Raw genomic sequence first — 13,425 nt, 5'->3', positions numbered from 1 at the left:
GTGCGCACACGCTGCCGCTCCTGCCCGGGCCCGGGGCGAGCGCGGAAGCGGGGCGGAAAGTTGCTGCTGCCCGGCTCGGACCCGGCGCCTCCTGGGTCGCTCCGGGGCTGCCCTGTGCCCGCACCCGCTCGCCTCTCCCTTCCTCCTGCTGAAACCTCGGCCCGCAGCAGAGATCCGGGCTTTGCTTTCTCTTCAGCCCCGTAGTGTAACCGGGGGGTGTGCGACTCCCAGCCTCTGTGCCCACCCGGTGGTCTCTTCTTTGAAACGCTTTGCCGTAGAAAATGAAGGAAGGATCATAGGAAATTAGGGTTGGTCAGGACCTCGGGAGGCCTTTGTGCATCTTCCCATGACTCTCACTCTTTGAATTTCCCCTTCTTCCTCTGTTGCGGTGCACGCGGATCCCGCGCAGTAACGGGGATCTTCGAAGAAGGCGTTGGGGCAGAACTTGATGCTTCTGAAAACTCAGTAAGGACCTAAGAAAGCGCTGAGCACTGCCCCGTGCTTGCGGTGCTACTTAGTGCCTCAAATTGGGTGCCTGCAATCAGTGAGCACTTAAAAAAATAAACACAATAAAAATAAAAGCTCTTATTTACAGAGAGAGTGTTTGCCAGTTTATACCATGGCATATTAAATTCAGATGCTGTTCTGATCCTGTTGGCTTTCTTTATCCTCCTGTACCCAGAGCTGCAGACTTGTCCTGGCTATAACTGTGTATTGAGCAGAATTTGTCACTGAGCTGTCTGAGATGACACTTAATCTTTTACTGAGTAATTGTAGTTCGTTTAGAAACGAAAACCTTATGTAAATAGTTATGTTCTTCCCCATGTTTTACTGTATTTAGAATCAGAGTGGACTCCTGTTCCCTACCCTTCTTTAGCTTTTCCTGTCCTGAATAATGTCACTTGAAACGCTTCTTGTCATCTCACTTTTTCCTCTTATTGGAGTATCTCTTATTAAATGAGGTATCAAGGTTCTCCCACTTGTGTGGGGAAGTGGCTCACGCAGTTTCATATTGCTCGTGACAAAAACAACAAATACTGAAGAGCCAATAAATATACTTGTGAACTATACACTGTGCCTGTGGTACCTGATCTAGACCAGGGGCGGGCAGTTATTTTGGGCAGAGGGCCACTTGCTGAGTTTTGGCAAGCTATCGAGGGCCACATGACAGGCAGCTCAGGGCAGATAAATATTAATTTTCTAAATTTTGGGGGGGCCTGCAGGCTGGATAGAATAGCCTGGTAGGCCACGTTTTGCCCACCCCTGATCTAGACTCTGTATGAAAAGGTGGGTAGTCTGCAAAATACGATGGGTAAACAGCTATTGAAGGTACAAAATGATTGCACTTTAGTCCAGTCGTTTCATATACTTAAATTGACCTTGGTCTGAAATCTACTATACAGTATTTCATTATTAGTAGTAATGGTACTTGCAGCCTGTATAACACTTAACTTTTTTTTTTGATTCTTTTGTAAAGGAAGATGTAGATTCTTTTATGAAACAGCCTGGAAATGAGACGGCAGATACAGTTCTTAAGAAGCTGGATGAACAGTACCAGAAATATAAATTTATGGAACTTAATCTTGCTCAAAAGAAAAGGAGGTGAGTAACAACTTTTTCTGGGTTTGGAAACTGTTAACTATTTATTTATATTTCAGAACATAATGAGCTTGGTCTTTTGGGTTTTTTTTAATGTTCTAAGGAACGATGGGAAGCATTAGAAAAGCCAGTCATGAAGCATGCTTGGAAAGGTGCAGCTTTTCTCTCCCCCTTTTTTTCTCAAAGACTGAATAGCAACATTTAATAAGTTCCAGGTTATAGATTTGTAAATTTCAAGGCCAGAAGAGACTATTCAAAGTTTAGCTTGACTTCTGGCATAACGCAGGCTTGACGTCTGACACGACCAGATCATTTCTATGTCAACTCAGAACTTCTGGTTTAGTAAGATTATCTCTCTCAGAAACGCATCCGATCTCCATCAAAAATCTTCCAGTGCTTGCAAACTGATAGTGTCAGTGAAAGCCTGCCTAATATTCTCTTGAGAACGTTTTTTTCTAACTTCCTGTCATAATCCGAATAAATAGGAGCAGTCATATCCAAAAGAGGATCTCAACCCAAAGTAAGCACTTGGCATCTTTCAGAGAAGTTTTACCAGCTACCTAGTAATAATTTTTAAAAGCTATTTGGGCTCTTTCAACAAAACTGGAATCGAATCCTGTTACATTTAAGCTAGCAGTAGTCAGGAAATGGATTTCCAAATCTGAGCAATGCTGAGTCTTTGGAAACTTTTTTTTCTTCAGTCCCAAATTAGGACAAGCAGAATGCAGATTCCCAGGGTTAGGGAAAAGTGAAATATTTTTAGGAAAAGGTGAAGTGTTTCTTTTTTTAAACCAAATAAAACTGTGACTGCCTGAGAACTAGCCTGACTGGTGAGTTGCCAAAGAGAGAGTGAGCTTGGGGGTGCTCCAGTGTGGCTTGGTGGCTGCTGGGGAGGTTCAGATGGGTGAACTAGATCAGCAGTTCTCAACTAGGGGCCCATGGCCCCCTGGAGGTCCATGAGCAGGTTTCGGGGTGTCTGCCAAAATAAACTAGAGAGCATAACCAGCGGCCTCGGTGGCGCAGGAGAGCTGGCAAGGAAGGGGCCGGTGCCCTCCCCCTGCTGCAGTGCTGTGGGGCCCACAGGCAGGCAGGGTGGAAGGAATGGTGCTTCCCTGGTGGAGGTGATGAGCTGCTGCCCTTTGTGAGATAGGTGGATCCCCACTCTCTGGGCTGGGCTCAAGGGCAGCAGAGGGGACCGCTGTATCTCGGGGACTCTCCACCCTGCAGGCTGCTCCCACCCACTTCAGCCGTGGCAGGAAAGTGACCTATGTTCTGGGCCCTTTGGGCAGTTCTTCCTGCAGCCAGCGGTGGGGGGGGGGGCGCGCCCATGCCTGGGACTGGCCTCTTGCCTGGAAAACAACAGTGGTTGGAAGGCAAGCCACCTCTTTCGCGTCAGTTCTGCATCACTGAAACCTGTGTGCGTGTCAGCAGGTATGCATGTGTGTCTGTGTGTCAGTAGGTGTGACTGCACCCATGTGGTGTGTGTGCAATCTATGTGTTGCTGGGGATGATTGTGCATGCACATTTGTGACCAGAGTGATTGGTGGAAGGAGCATAAAACCTGTCCACGCATGTGAAACGTGTGTCTGCATGTCAGTGGGTGTGATATTGCGTGTGTTAGAAACCTGTTATAAATCATGATTTATTTAATGTCAGTTATAATAATTGTAACTTATTTTATGCCAATTGTCATTTTTTGTACCTATATTTTTTGCACCTTTTCTTTCTATATTATGTACTACATGCATGTGTGTAGCTGTAACTATCAATTTAATACAGCTTTTAATCTATTGTATATGCAGAAAAAAAGTTGTTGTGGCACAGGTGGGCAATGGGGTTTTTATAGCATACTGTAGGGGACCTCTGGAAGAAGAAGGTTGAGAAACCACTGAGCTAGAAAACAACTTACCAGACATCTCATTGGTTTGAAGTTGCCATATGTCCCTGTGAGTTTGGTTCCAATGAATTGGTACATTTAGGGAAAAAACTATTCCTTCAGAAAACTTCCGGTCAGCTCTAATGCAACGTCAGATGATTGTGCTTGACAGTTCTTTGCATTGGTTGAAGTAGAAGAGAAGACTAAGGGGAGGATTTGATATCAGCCTTTAAATACCTGAAGGGAGATTCCAAACAGCATGGAGCAAGACTGTTCTCAGTGATGACAGAACAAGGAGCAACGGTCTTAAGTTGCAGCAGGGAGATTTAGGTTGGAAATTAGGAAAAACTTTCTCACTGGAATGGGTGACCTAGAGATGTAGTGGAATCTCGGTCCTTGGAGGGTTTTTAAGGCCTGGCTCCACAGCCCTAGCTGGGATGATCTAGTTGGGGCTGGTCCTGCTTTGAGCAGGGGGTTGAACTAGATGACCTCCTGAGGTCCCTTCCAACCCTAACTTTCTGTGACCCCCAGCCATCAAAGTCAAGTTCATTTGTTGAATCTTTTGTCTATTCAGAAGTGGATTGATTGTGTAAAATGTCTAATCTTAATTATGTTTCTTGTTAGAATGACTAGAAGAGTTCTGTAGGTCTGAATGGTCTGTCTGGGCATTCTAAGAGCTCACTTTATTGACTTAATGCTTTAAAATCTAATTTCCTTTAAGGAAAAGAAATCTGTATATCTGCTGAGTAATTTGGGCATTCTTCTTCCAGCCAAGAGAGCAGGCAGATGGCCTTCTGTTTGTTAAACGAGATGTTAACAATAAATGTTTGGTGTACAGCACTTTGAAGCCTGTGTGTTTTGGGCTGATTCTTCATGGAATTAATAACGAGCTCTGGGACTGGAAGGAAGTAAAATGTAGACAAAATATCTTTAGGTAACTTGTCACAACTTGCATTAAATTTTCTTTTTTGTAAATCTAGAAGGCTCTTAGAATTTGAGCTTCTTAGATGGAGGTTAGATCCTATAGTAAAATTATTACTTGTTTGGAAAACTCTGTGTGTGGTGCGTGTGTAGGAAATAGTAAATATGACTTTTTGTTAATTCACAGGCTAAAAAGTCAGATTCCTGAAATCAAACAGACGTTAGAAATTTTAAAACACATGCAGAAGAAAAAGGTAAATTGTTTTGAATGTCTAACGGGTGCGAATGACTAAAGCCTGATTGCTTTTCTACCCAAACAGCACGTTGCAATATGTTTTGGGGAGCATGATTAATTTGCTTTTGTAAAATGACATAATTATTCTTAAGGCATATGTAGTACTTTGTGAAAGCTAGTAAAAAATATATATGTATGCATTTAACTTTACTTTCAATACCATATAACTTGTAGCTAAGCTTGGAATTCATGGGCTAAAGCTAGTGTTTATAGCTATAGCCATTTTGCATATGAATATACCTTCTTAAAGTGTGAAGTGACCCTTGAAACATCTATTTTGAGGTAAAACTTCACAATAGTTCATTATAGCTTTAATACTATACTGTGACCATCAAGAAAAATAAGAATCGTGCACTCCCTACTATAGATTTTATATTACTGTCTTAACCAATTGCAATGAAAATGCAACACATTTCTGTGATCCCTCTTCAGGAGTCCACAAACCCGATGGAGACCAGGTTTTTATTGGCAGATAACCTCTATTGCAAAGCTTCAGTTCCGCCTACAGATAAAGTGTGTTTGTGGCTGGGGGTAAGTAAATACAGAATTTCTCTAAATAAGTGATTTTTGTCCTGATCAGAGGGTTCCCTTGGTACCCCGGAGTGCTACAAGATCCTTTCTAAGAGTGCCGCAGCACCTGGCCTCTTTGCAAGGAGGTAAGTGCTCCGTGTTGCCCTGTGTCTACCCCAGCATCCTGTGGACAGAGGGCATGTGTCTGCTCCTCCGGGGGCTGCTCTTGGCACCCCTTAGTAGCCCCTGTTCCAGCCACCTGTGGACTCTGAGCAGCGAGCTGTGCTGTAGGCAGGCAGACATGGGAGCTGCATACTTGTGCTTTTCAGCCAGGCTTGTTCTCCTTAATTCTTGGAGCCATCAGCAAGGGCTGCCAGGGCAGAGGGCTGCAGTCAGTCTGTGCAAGATCCTGCAGAGGCAGCCCCAGTTGTGGGGGTCACCTTTTACCCTATGCATGTCAAACCAGGGAAGAAGGAGATGGCAAGTTTTGGGATTAGCAGGGTGAAGTCCTGCCTTGACTGCCCTCACCTGGCACCAGCTAGATCAGTAGTTCTCAATTTTCAAGGTCCCCCTTCCAGAGCTGTTCTAAATTTAGGTTATAGCTCAGTAATTGTCAACTAGGTTAATGCTGAATTCAGAAAAGTTATGGAGAGATGCCTGGAAGCTAAAAGGGTTGAATCATGGAAAATTAGGTTTGGAAGGGACCTCAGAAAGTCCAACCCCAAAGTAGGACCATCCCCAGCTATGTCATCTCAGCCAAGGGTTTGTCGAGTCGAGTCTTAAAAAACCTGCAAGGATGGAGATTCCACAACCGTTCTGGGTAGCCCATTCCAGTGCTTTCCTACCCTCGTAGGGAGAGAGTTTTTCCTAATATCTAACCTAAATTGCTGAATACCACTGCTCTCAAACATTTTTTAAATAACACCTAGGTTCATAAAAGATTACTTGTTCATCTCTACCCCCTCACTGGTACAGATAACATACATGGGGAATGAGGAGAAGGCAGCCACTGCCTTTAATGGAGCTGCATGGGTCACATGAAAGGGAAGAATTTGTCTAATTATGGTTTCAAAGAAAAAAAATCTTAGGAAAAATAGTGTGTTGCCTGATAGAGCTACTCTTTCATGTACCAGTGCCCAGTGGAAGACAGTGGGAGTTCTGTGTGCAGATGTTTGCAGAACCTAGTGCCTGTTGTTCCATGGAGAAACAACTTGCTTAGCAATGGTCTCAATTTATAAGACAAAATGAGTTTTTAAGAAAGTGCTATCTACAGTACAGTACAATAACTTTTTTTTTACAAAGTGATGGTCTGGGAGGAGATGATGCTTGACATGCTTTTGAAATGTGTGATTCTTGTTCCTTTCCCAGACACTTCCATATTTAGCTCTTGTCTTTGTCCTTATGAGGTCTTCGGGGACAGTTTTTGTTCTTTCTTTATATACCCTAGCAGAAGGGGTTCTGGACTCCTAGGTGCTGTAGTAGTACAAAAGAATGTGACACTGTTTAAAACATGATCCCTTGAACCTTTGATATGAAGGTTTAAGCAGTGATCTCTTTGACAGTATTGTCACTAATAATTTTAAGATTCTTTACCTATGTCTTTGCAACCCCATTGTCTTTGATTTGGTTGATCTTGTAGCCTGTTTTGGCTCCTGCTTCAACTTAGCTGCTAACCAAACTAACCAAGTTCTAACTCTCCTATGCCCTCATACCTATGCCTCTGAAGCGTTAATGGGAGTAAGAAGTGGTGACAGCTTTTTGCAAAAATCCAGCATAAATTGAAAGTTACTCAGGGACTTGCCTATAGATTCGTATTTACCCAAATCTAACACTAACCCCCTCCCCTGCTCCCCCAGGTCAGCATGGGGAGGGAAGCCCCTTGTCTTAGATTTGTGTATAGTGTGGAATTGGGAGGCAGGTGGCTACTGTGGCTCTGACTCTGAGCTCAAGTAAGGGCCAGAGTCAGACCCACAGCAGCCTCCTGCCCTGCCAGGCACAGTTCTGCTCAGGCTCAGGCTGGATTCCCTCTTAGGCATGGAGCAGCAGCACTCGTGCTGCTGCATGGCCCCTGCCTGGCCAATCACCAGTGCCAACACTGCTGCATGGCCAATGGGCTCTGCTGCCACCAGGTCTGTTCCAAGAGGGAACAGAACCCAAGCAGAGTCTGACATGTTGTAATGGGAGGGGGAGGGGGCAGAGATTGTGGGAGGGGAGGTTGAGGGGCTGTGGGGACCCTAGGGATGGCAGGGCATCGTTGGCAGGAAGGTTGCAAGGGAAAGAAGGTGGGGTAGAGGGCAAAGGGCCACCTGACTCCCTCAGCCACTGCTTTCCCTTCTGTAGCAGTGGCAGAGACGAATTTAAGACAGTCCTCCAATAATTAGTTTCTATACCTGGAAAATTATAATGTTTATAAATTTTTCATACAGAATCTTATTATAGGGGGGTGTCTTAAATTCAGGGTCAACTTAGATTCAAGTAAATACAGTAATGACCATTTGTAACCATATTTATACATTCTAGATTGTCATCTCGGTGTCTCTCTTTGCTTGGTGCAGAAAGATGAATAACTAACAGTATAGTCTGAGTCTGGAATATTTAACCGGCAATTGTGTTGATTATGCATGCAGCAGAATAGAACGTAAGCAGTCTGCAGTTTACATTGATGGTCTGCGTTTTGCAGGAAAAACTCTGGTTTGGCAGTGAAGTAAACGGAGCAGAGCAGTTTAAACGCCACTAAGGATTTTGTCCTATTTTCAGTGCTTATACTTAATTTACTCATATCATCTGAAGACCTGTAAGTTTTCTTGATGACTTATGATCAAATTCACAGATTGAGGTTGCTTCCAGCCCCTTACACAAGATCATCAGGTCCAGCCCCCTTGCACTAGGCAGAAAAAACAACTGGGGTCAGGTGAGCCCAGCAAAGGTGACCATCCAGTCTTCTCTCGAAGAGTTCCAGGGTAGGTGATTGCACCACCTCTGGAGGGAGCTTATTCCACAGTCTGGACACCCTAACTGTGAAGAAGTTTTTCCTAGAGTTGAGCCTGAAGCAGTCTTCCAGGAGCTTGTGGCCATTACTCCTGGTTTTCCCCAACAGTGCCCTGTTGAACAGTTGTTCGCCAAGCCCTTGATGTACTCCCCTGATGTAGCGGTAAGCTGCTACCAAGTCCCCTCTCAGCCTTCTCTTTTTTAGGCTGAAGAGGCCCAAGTCCCTCAGCCTCTCCTCGTATGGTCTGCCTTGCAAGTCTCTGATCATACAGATGGCTCTTCTCTGGACACTCAAACTTTTCCACATCCTTGTAGAAGTGCAGTGCCCAGAACAGGATGCAGTACTCCAGCTGCAGTCTCACCAATACTTCGTAAAGTGGAAGAATAACTTCCTTGGTTTTGCATGAGATGCATCGGTTGATGCATGCCCAAGTATTGCCCTGCTGGCTACAGCATCATACTGATAGCTCACGTTCATGCTACGGTCTGTTATTACCTCGGTCCCGTTCAGTTGTGCTAGTCAAATTGGCACCACCGAGCCTGTAAGTAGGTTGTCCCCAGATGGAGCACTTTACACTTCTCATTGTTGAACTTCATCTGGTTCCGATCCACCCAACTCTTCAGCCTGTCCAGGTCTGCCTGTATCTGCAGCCTATCTTCAAGTGTGACCATGCTCCCCCATAGCTTGGTGTCATCTGCAAAATTGGCCAGCGAGCTTCTCACCCCCTCATTCACAATTGGCCAGCGAGTTTCTCACCCCCTCATTCAAATCATTGATAAAGATGTTGAAAATCACTGAACCAGACAGATCCCTGAGGGATACCACTGGCCACTTCTCGCCAGGGTAAAACAGATCTTTTCATTAGGACTCTCTGGGTCCTACCCCGCAGCCAGTTTCTTACCCACCTAACCGACAAGCAGTTAAGTCCACAATCCTCCAGTTTTCCTAAGAGAACATGGGATACCAGACCAAAGGCCTTTTGGAAGTCTAGGTATATAATTTCAACCTTCTCTCTCTCATTCAGATGGTGAAATACCTGGTTGTAGAAGATGATTGGTAAGACAAGACCTGCCTGCAACAAAGCCATGCTGGCTGTTGTTCAGAATCCTACCTTCCGCAAGCGTATCACACACAGACTCCTTGAATTTTTCCAGGATTTTCCCTGGGATTGAAGTTAGGCTAATTGGTCTAAAGTGGCCTGGGTCCTCTCCTCCCTTTCTTGAAGATGGGCACAACATTGACCCTCTTCAAGTCTTCAGGGACCTCCTCTGAGCACCGGGTGTTTTGGAAGAGTTTCCCCAGAGGCCCCATGATGACCTCCGCCAACTCCTTCAGCACTCTCTGGTGAAGTGAATCTGATCCTGCTGATTAACTGATCGCGCACCAGCTCAGTGTCAACGATAGGAAGGCGGTCAGTCCTGCCATACCCCCTCTGAACTTCATCTTGCATGATTTTCCTCTTGGTCCAGTGAAATACCAAAGCAAAATAGTCATCCAGGAGTTCGGCTTTTTCTTGAGTGTTGGTAACCAGCTGTCCTGAGGTGTTAAGCAGTGGCCCCACACTTCTGTTTTTCCTTTTGTTCCCAAAATACCTAAAGAAGGACTTCTTATTGTCATAGATTCATAGATGTTTGGGTCAGAAGGGACCTTAGCAGATCGAGTCCAACACCCTGTCCTTGATTCCCAGTCCTAACTTAAATTCAGTTGCCACCTTAGCTTTCCTAATCTTGTCCTACAAGTGCAGGCTGTTGTTGTATAATCCTCTTTGAGGACTGTCCCAAGCTTCCATTGTCTGTATGCCTCTCTCTTCTTGTTCAAGACCATGATATCCCTATAAAGCCAAGAGGGCCTCCCAGCCCTTCTGCTACCGCAAGGGAATGGTCGTTTTTTGTGCTTCTAGGAACACGTCCTTGAGGAATGACCACTCCTTGTGTACTCTGTTCAACTTTTAGTCCCTGGTCCTGCAGTGCTTCCCCAACTGTTGCCTTGAGCTGTTGAAATTTGCTTTTTTGAAGTCCAAAATTTCAACCCTGCTAGTTGATTTGGCTGCCTTGCAACGGACAGTGAACATGATGATTTTGTGGTTACTGTTGCCCAGGATACCTTCTAGATTCAAGCCACTCACCAGATTGCCTCTTTTGGCGAAGGCCAAGTCTAGGAGAGCATTACCTCTGGTTGGCCCTTGTACTTCCTGAGTCAGAGCTCTTCGATGCAGGTCAGGAAGCAACATGACCAATCCCACTTGGCCGAGTGTTCCTCCCAAGCAATGTCTGGGTAATTGAAGTAGCCTGTGACAACCGTGTCCTGTGGGTGCATGACCTGTGCCGGTTCTCAAGAACTCCAGACTAACCTCTTCCCCCTGGCTTGGTGGTCTGTAGTATATATCTACAGTTATGTCTCCCTCACCACACCGTCCCCCCCTGCCTGTAGTTTCACCCAGAGGGTTTTGAGCCACTCTTCTTTGGAGCTGATGTCAGCTTCCAAGGAGGTGTACTGCTCCCTCACATGGAGAGTTACACCTCCACCTTTCTTCCCTACTCAGTCCCTTCTGTGCAGTGTGTAGCCCTCTATAGCTGTGTTCCAGTCATGTGAGGAGTCCCACCATGTCTCCATGATCGTAATTAATTGATAAGTAATGGATTAAAAGTATTTGAATTATTGGACTGTGGTTCTGGATACCAGAATATCTGACTTGAGGGCACAGTAATACAATTTATTTTAATATTTGGGCCTGCTAGTGTTTTCTGCATTGGTTGGCCATCTCTGACTGCTTCCAGTCACATTCATTAAGCACTTGCATGTTCTAAAACCCAAATGTCCCTGCTTTTACCAGTGCTTAGATACAAAGTCCCAGTCAGTGGTTGGGTCAGAGCTTGAAAACAAGAAGACCCTTAAATATTGAAGCAGTACCAAGCCAGCATAGTCTGTATTCAGACACTCCCTTATCTGCAAAGATACTTATTCTGAGACTTATGAGGTAAGTCCCTGACTGAACTCCCCGTGCATGTGTGTCTGCCTGAACAGCAGTGTCTGGTTAAGACAAAAATATTGTCAACAGACGCACAGCTGAATAACACTCATGAAAGTGATGGAGGCTGCAAGTGGATCCCTTCATCCTTGTTGCTGTGTCTGTAGCCTGGATGTAGGCATGTTGGTTTCTCTCTGCATATATTACAAACAGTCTGATACATTTATAAGTTCTCCTTGGAGTAAAAGCGTTATCAGAATTTAAATGCCTCCTCCTTTTTCAGGCCAATGTGATGCTTGAATATGATATTGATGAAGCCCAGGCTCTATTAGAAAAGAATCTTTCCACAGCTACAAGAAATCTTGATTCACTAGAGGAAGATTTGGATTTTCTTAGAGATCAGTTCACCACTACGGAAGTCAGTATCCTTTCTGAGGGCAAAAACCTTTCAAGACTGCTGCACAATTTTTTCCACCTTTTTAGGAAAGGAAGTATATTTAGTGCTGTTTTATTTGCTTTCAGTTTCTGAAGGGGTAGAAACACTTTCCCAAGCAGTGAAAATGGATCATGTCTCTCAAGTTTGGTGTGAGGAAGGGGTCACTTAACGTATAATTTGCCTGTGAGCAAGCTGCCAGTATAATGTGATGGCTGCTCCTGTTCTAAATGTGCAATTCAAAAACAGGCCATATCCATATCCAGGTTACCTTACTGGGGCAGGCAGTGGTGCCGCAAACATGGTTGCTGCGCCCCATGTGCACTACCTTCTGTATCTGGAACAGTGTAGCTGCTTATGCAGTGCTGCAAGTGGACTGGTTGTTGCTACTAAGTGCCAATGCTGGCTGGCCCACTCACACCATGATTGAAACTATTCTGCCTTCAGTTCAGGAGGCAGCCAACCCGGAGCAGTACAGCATGTTTGTGCTAGATAACCTCAGGATGCTATGTGTGGACATGCCCACAGGTAAGAGCTTAGAGTTGTTGGCCATTTGGATTTACTGACATGCTGGAGTATGACCAAGTACTATTTTGGATTATCCACCAGCAGTGTCCAATTCTGCTGCTGGCTCACGGTTGTTCGGAGCAGTGTTTACAGTCCTAAATGAACATCTCCAGGCTTTTCACAGTGTGACGCTCATTTTGCATTGTTTCTTCATCTTCAAATCTGTCCTTTCTGAGGAGCACACTCTTTAATGTGGCTGGCTGATTAATTAAATAGTGCTTGGTATCACGAGGGAGCTATTACTGATGGGAGTTGGGCATCATGACTGCCTGAACTAATCTTTCTAATGTTTATGAACTAGTCATGTAGTCTTTGTGCAAGTTAATCTTTTAAGATGCCACCTTGCCCACATGTCAGCCTGACTTCAGACTAACATGACTACCTCCAGTCTGAAACGTGTATGACAGCTACGGGATTGGTTGTGACTGAAACTGCGCACTTTTGGAAACTAAAGTGCAAGTAAATATGAAAAGACAAAGGTACATGCAGAAAGGACATGGGCATCCCTATTTTTTTTTTTTTTTTTGATACTGAACAAAGGGTTCTGTGAAGAACAGGGTCAGTAACGAGTATGGGCATCTGCGTGCGTCAGCTGTCAGAATTTCTACAGCATCAAGGTTCTGTACTACCAGTCAGCTGTTTTGTTAATCAGCTCCTATATTGTCATTCATGAATCAGTGTAAGGAGAGATTAATTTGCTAGGACATAATTATAGAGTGAGTGGGTGCATGTGTGTGTGTTTGCAAAAAAAAAACAAAAAAAACCCCCAGACCTAGTTCCTTAACTATACCCTCAGATATGGCTAGAGTTTATAATTGGGATGTAAAGAGAAGAAACAAGGATGATCCTTCAAAAAACAAAGCATAGTTTGGCCAATTTTAAATGTGGTCTGTTTCCAAATACTTTTTTTTTTTTTATTATTATTATTATTATTATTATTTTAAATGCCCCCAAAGTTCATCCTTAAGGGACTGAGTTTAATCACTTCAATAAATGATAAAATATATAAGAAATGAAAAATAATGGCAAGCACCATGTTATTTATTTGTAAACGCAAAATTTGGTTTCATGCATGCTTCAGGAAATGATTAATTATTTGAAGAGATGCCACACAGTCCAACAAGGAACGTAGCGTTTTCAACCAGATCAGTCTGTTTGCCATAAGTAATTTCTTATATATTTTATCATTTATTGAAGTGATTAAACTCAGTCCCTTAAGGATGAACTTTGGGGGCATTTAAAATAATAATAATAATAATAATAATAA

General features: G+C 44.1%; 1 protein-coding gene across 1 annotated transcript in view; it reads left to right on the top strand.

Annotated features, from left to right (window-relative positions):
* Positions 1–13,156, top strand: part of VBP1 (VHL binding protein 1) — a 13,450-nt gene extending 294 nt beyond the window's left edge. The window contains exons 2-6 of the mRNA XM_019521559.1: positions 1,478–1,602; positions 4,584–4,650; positions 5,124–5,222; positions 11,442–11,580; positions 12,955–13,156. Of these exons, the coding sequence (XP_019377104.1) occupies positions 1,478–1,602; positions 4,584–4,650; positions 5,124–5,222; positions 11,442–11,580; positions 12,955–13,025 (501 nt within the window). The 3' untranslated portion in view covers positions 13,026–13,156. The remainder of the gene's footprint in view (positions 1–1,477; positions 1,603–4,583; positions 4,651–5,123; positions 5,223–11,441; positions 11,581–12,954) is intronic.
* Positions 13,157–13,425: the final 269 nt, after the last annotated feature.

The sequence above is a fragment of the Gavialis gangeticus genome, unplaced genomic scaffold (assembly GCF_001723915.1).
Source record: "Gavialis gangeticus isolate Ggan-Ray unplaced genomic scaffold, GavGan_comp1, whole genome shotgun sequence".
Taxonomy (NCBI): domain Eukaryota; kingdom Metazoa; phylum Chordata; order Crocodylia; family Gavialidae; genus Gavialis; species Gavialis gangeticus.
This window is presented reverse-complemented; position numbering and strand designations above follow the sequence as displayed.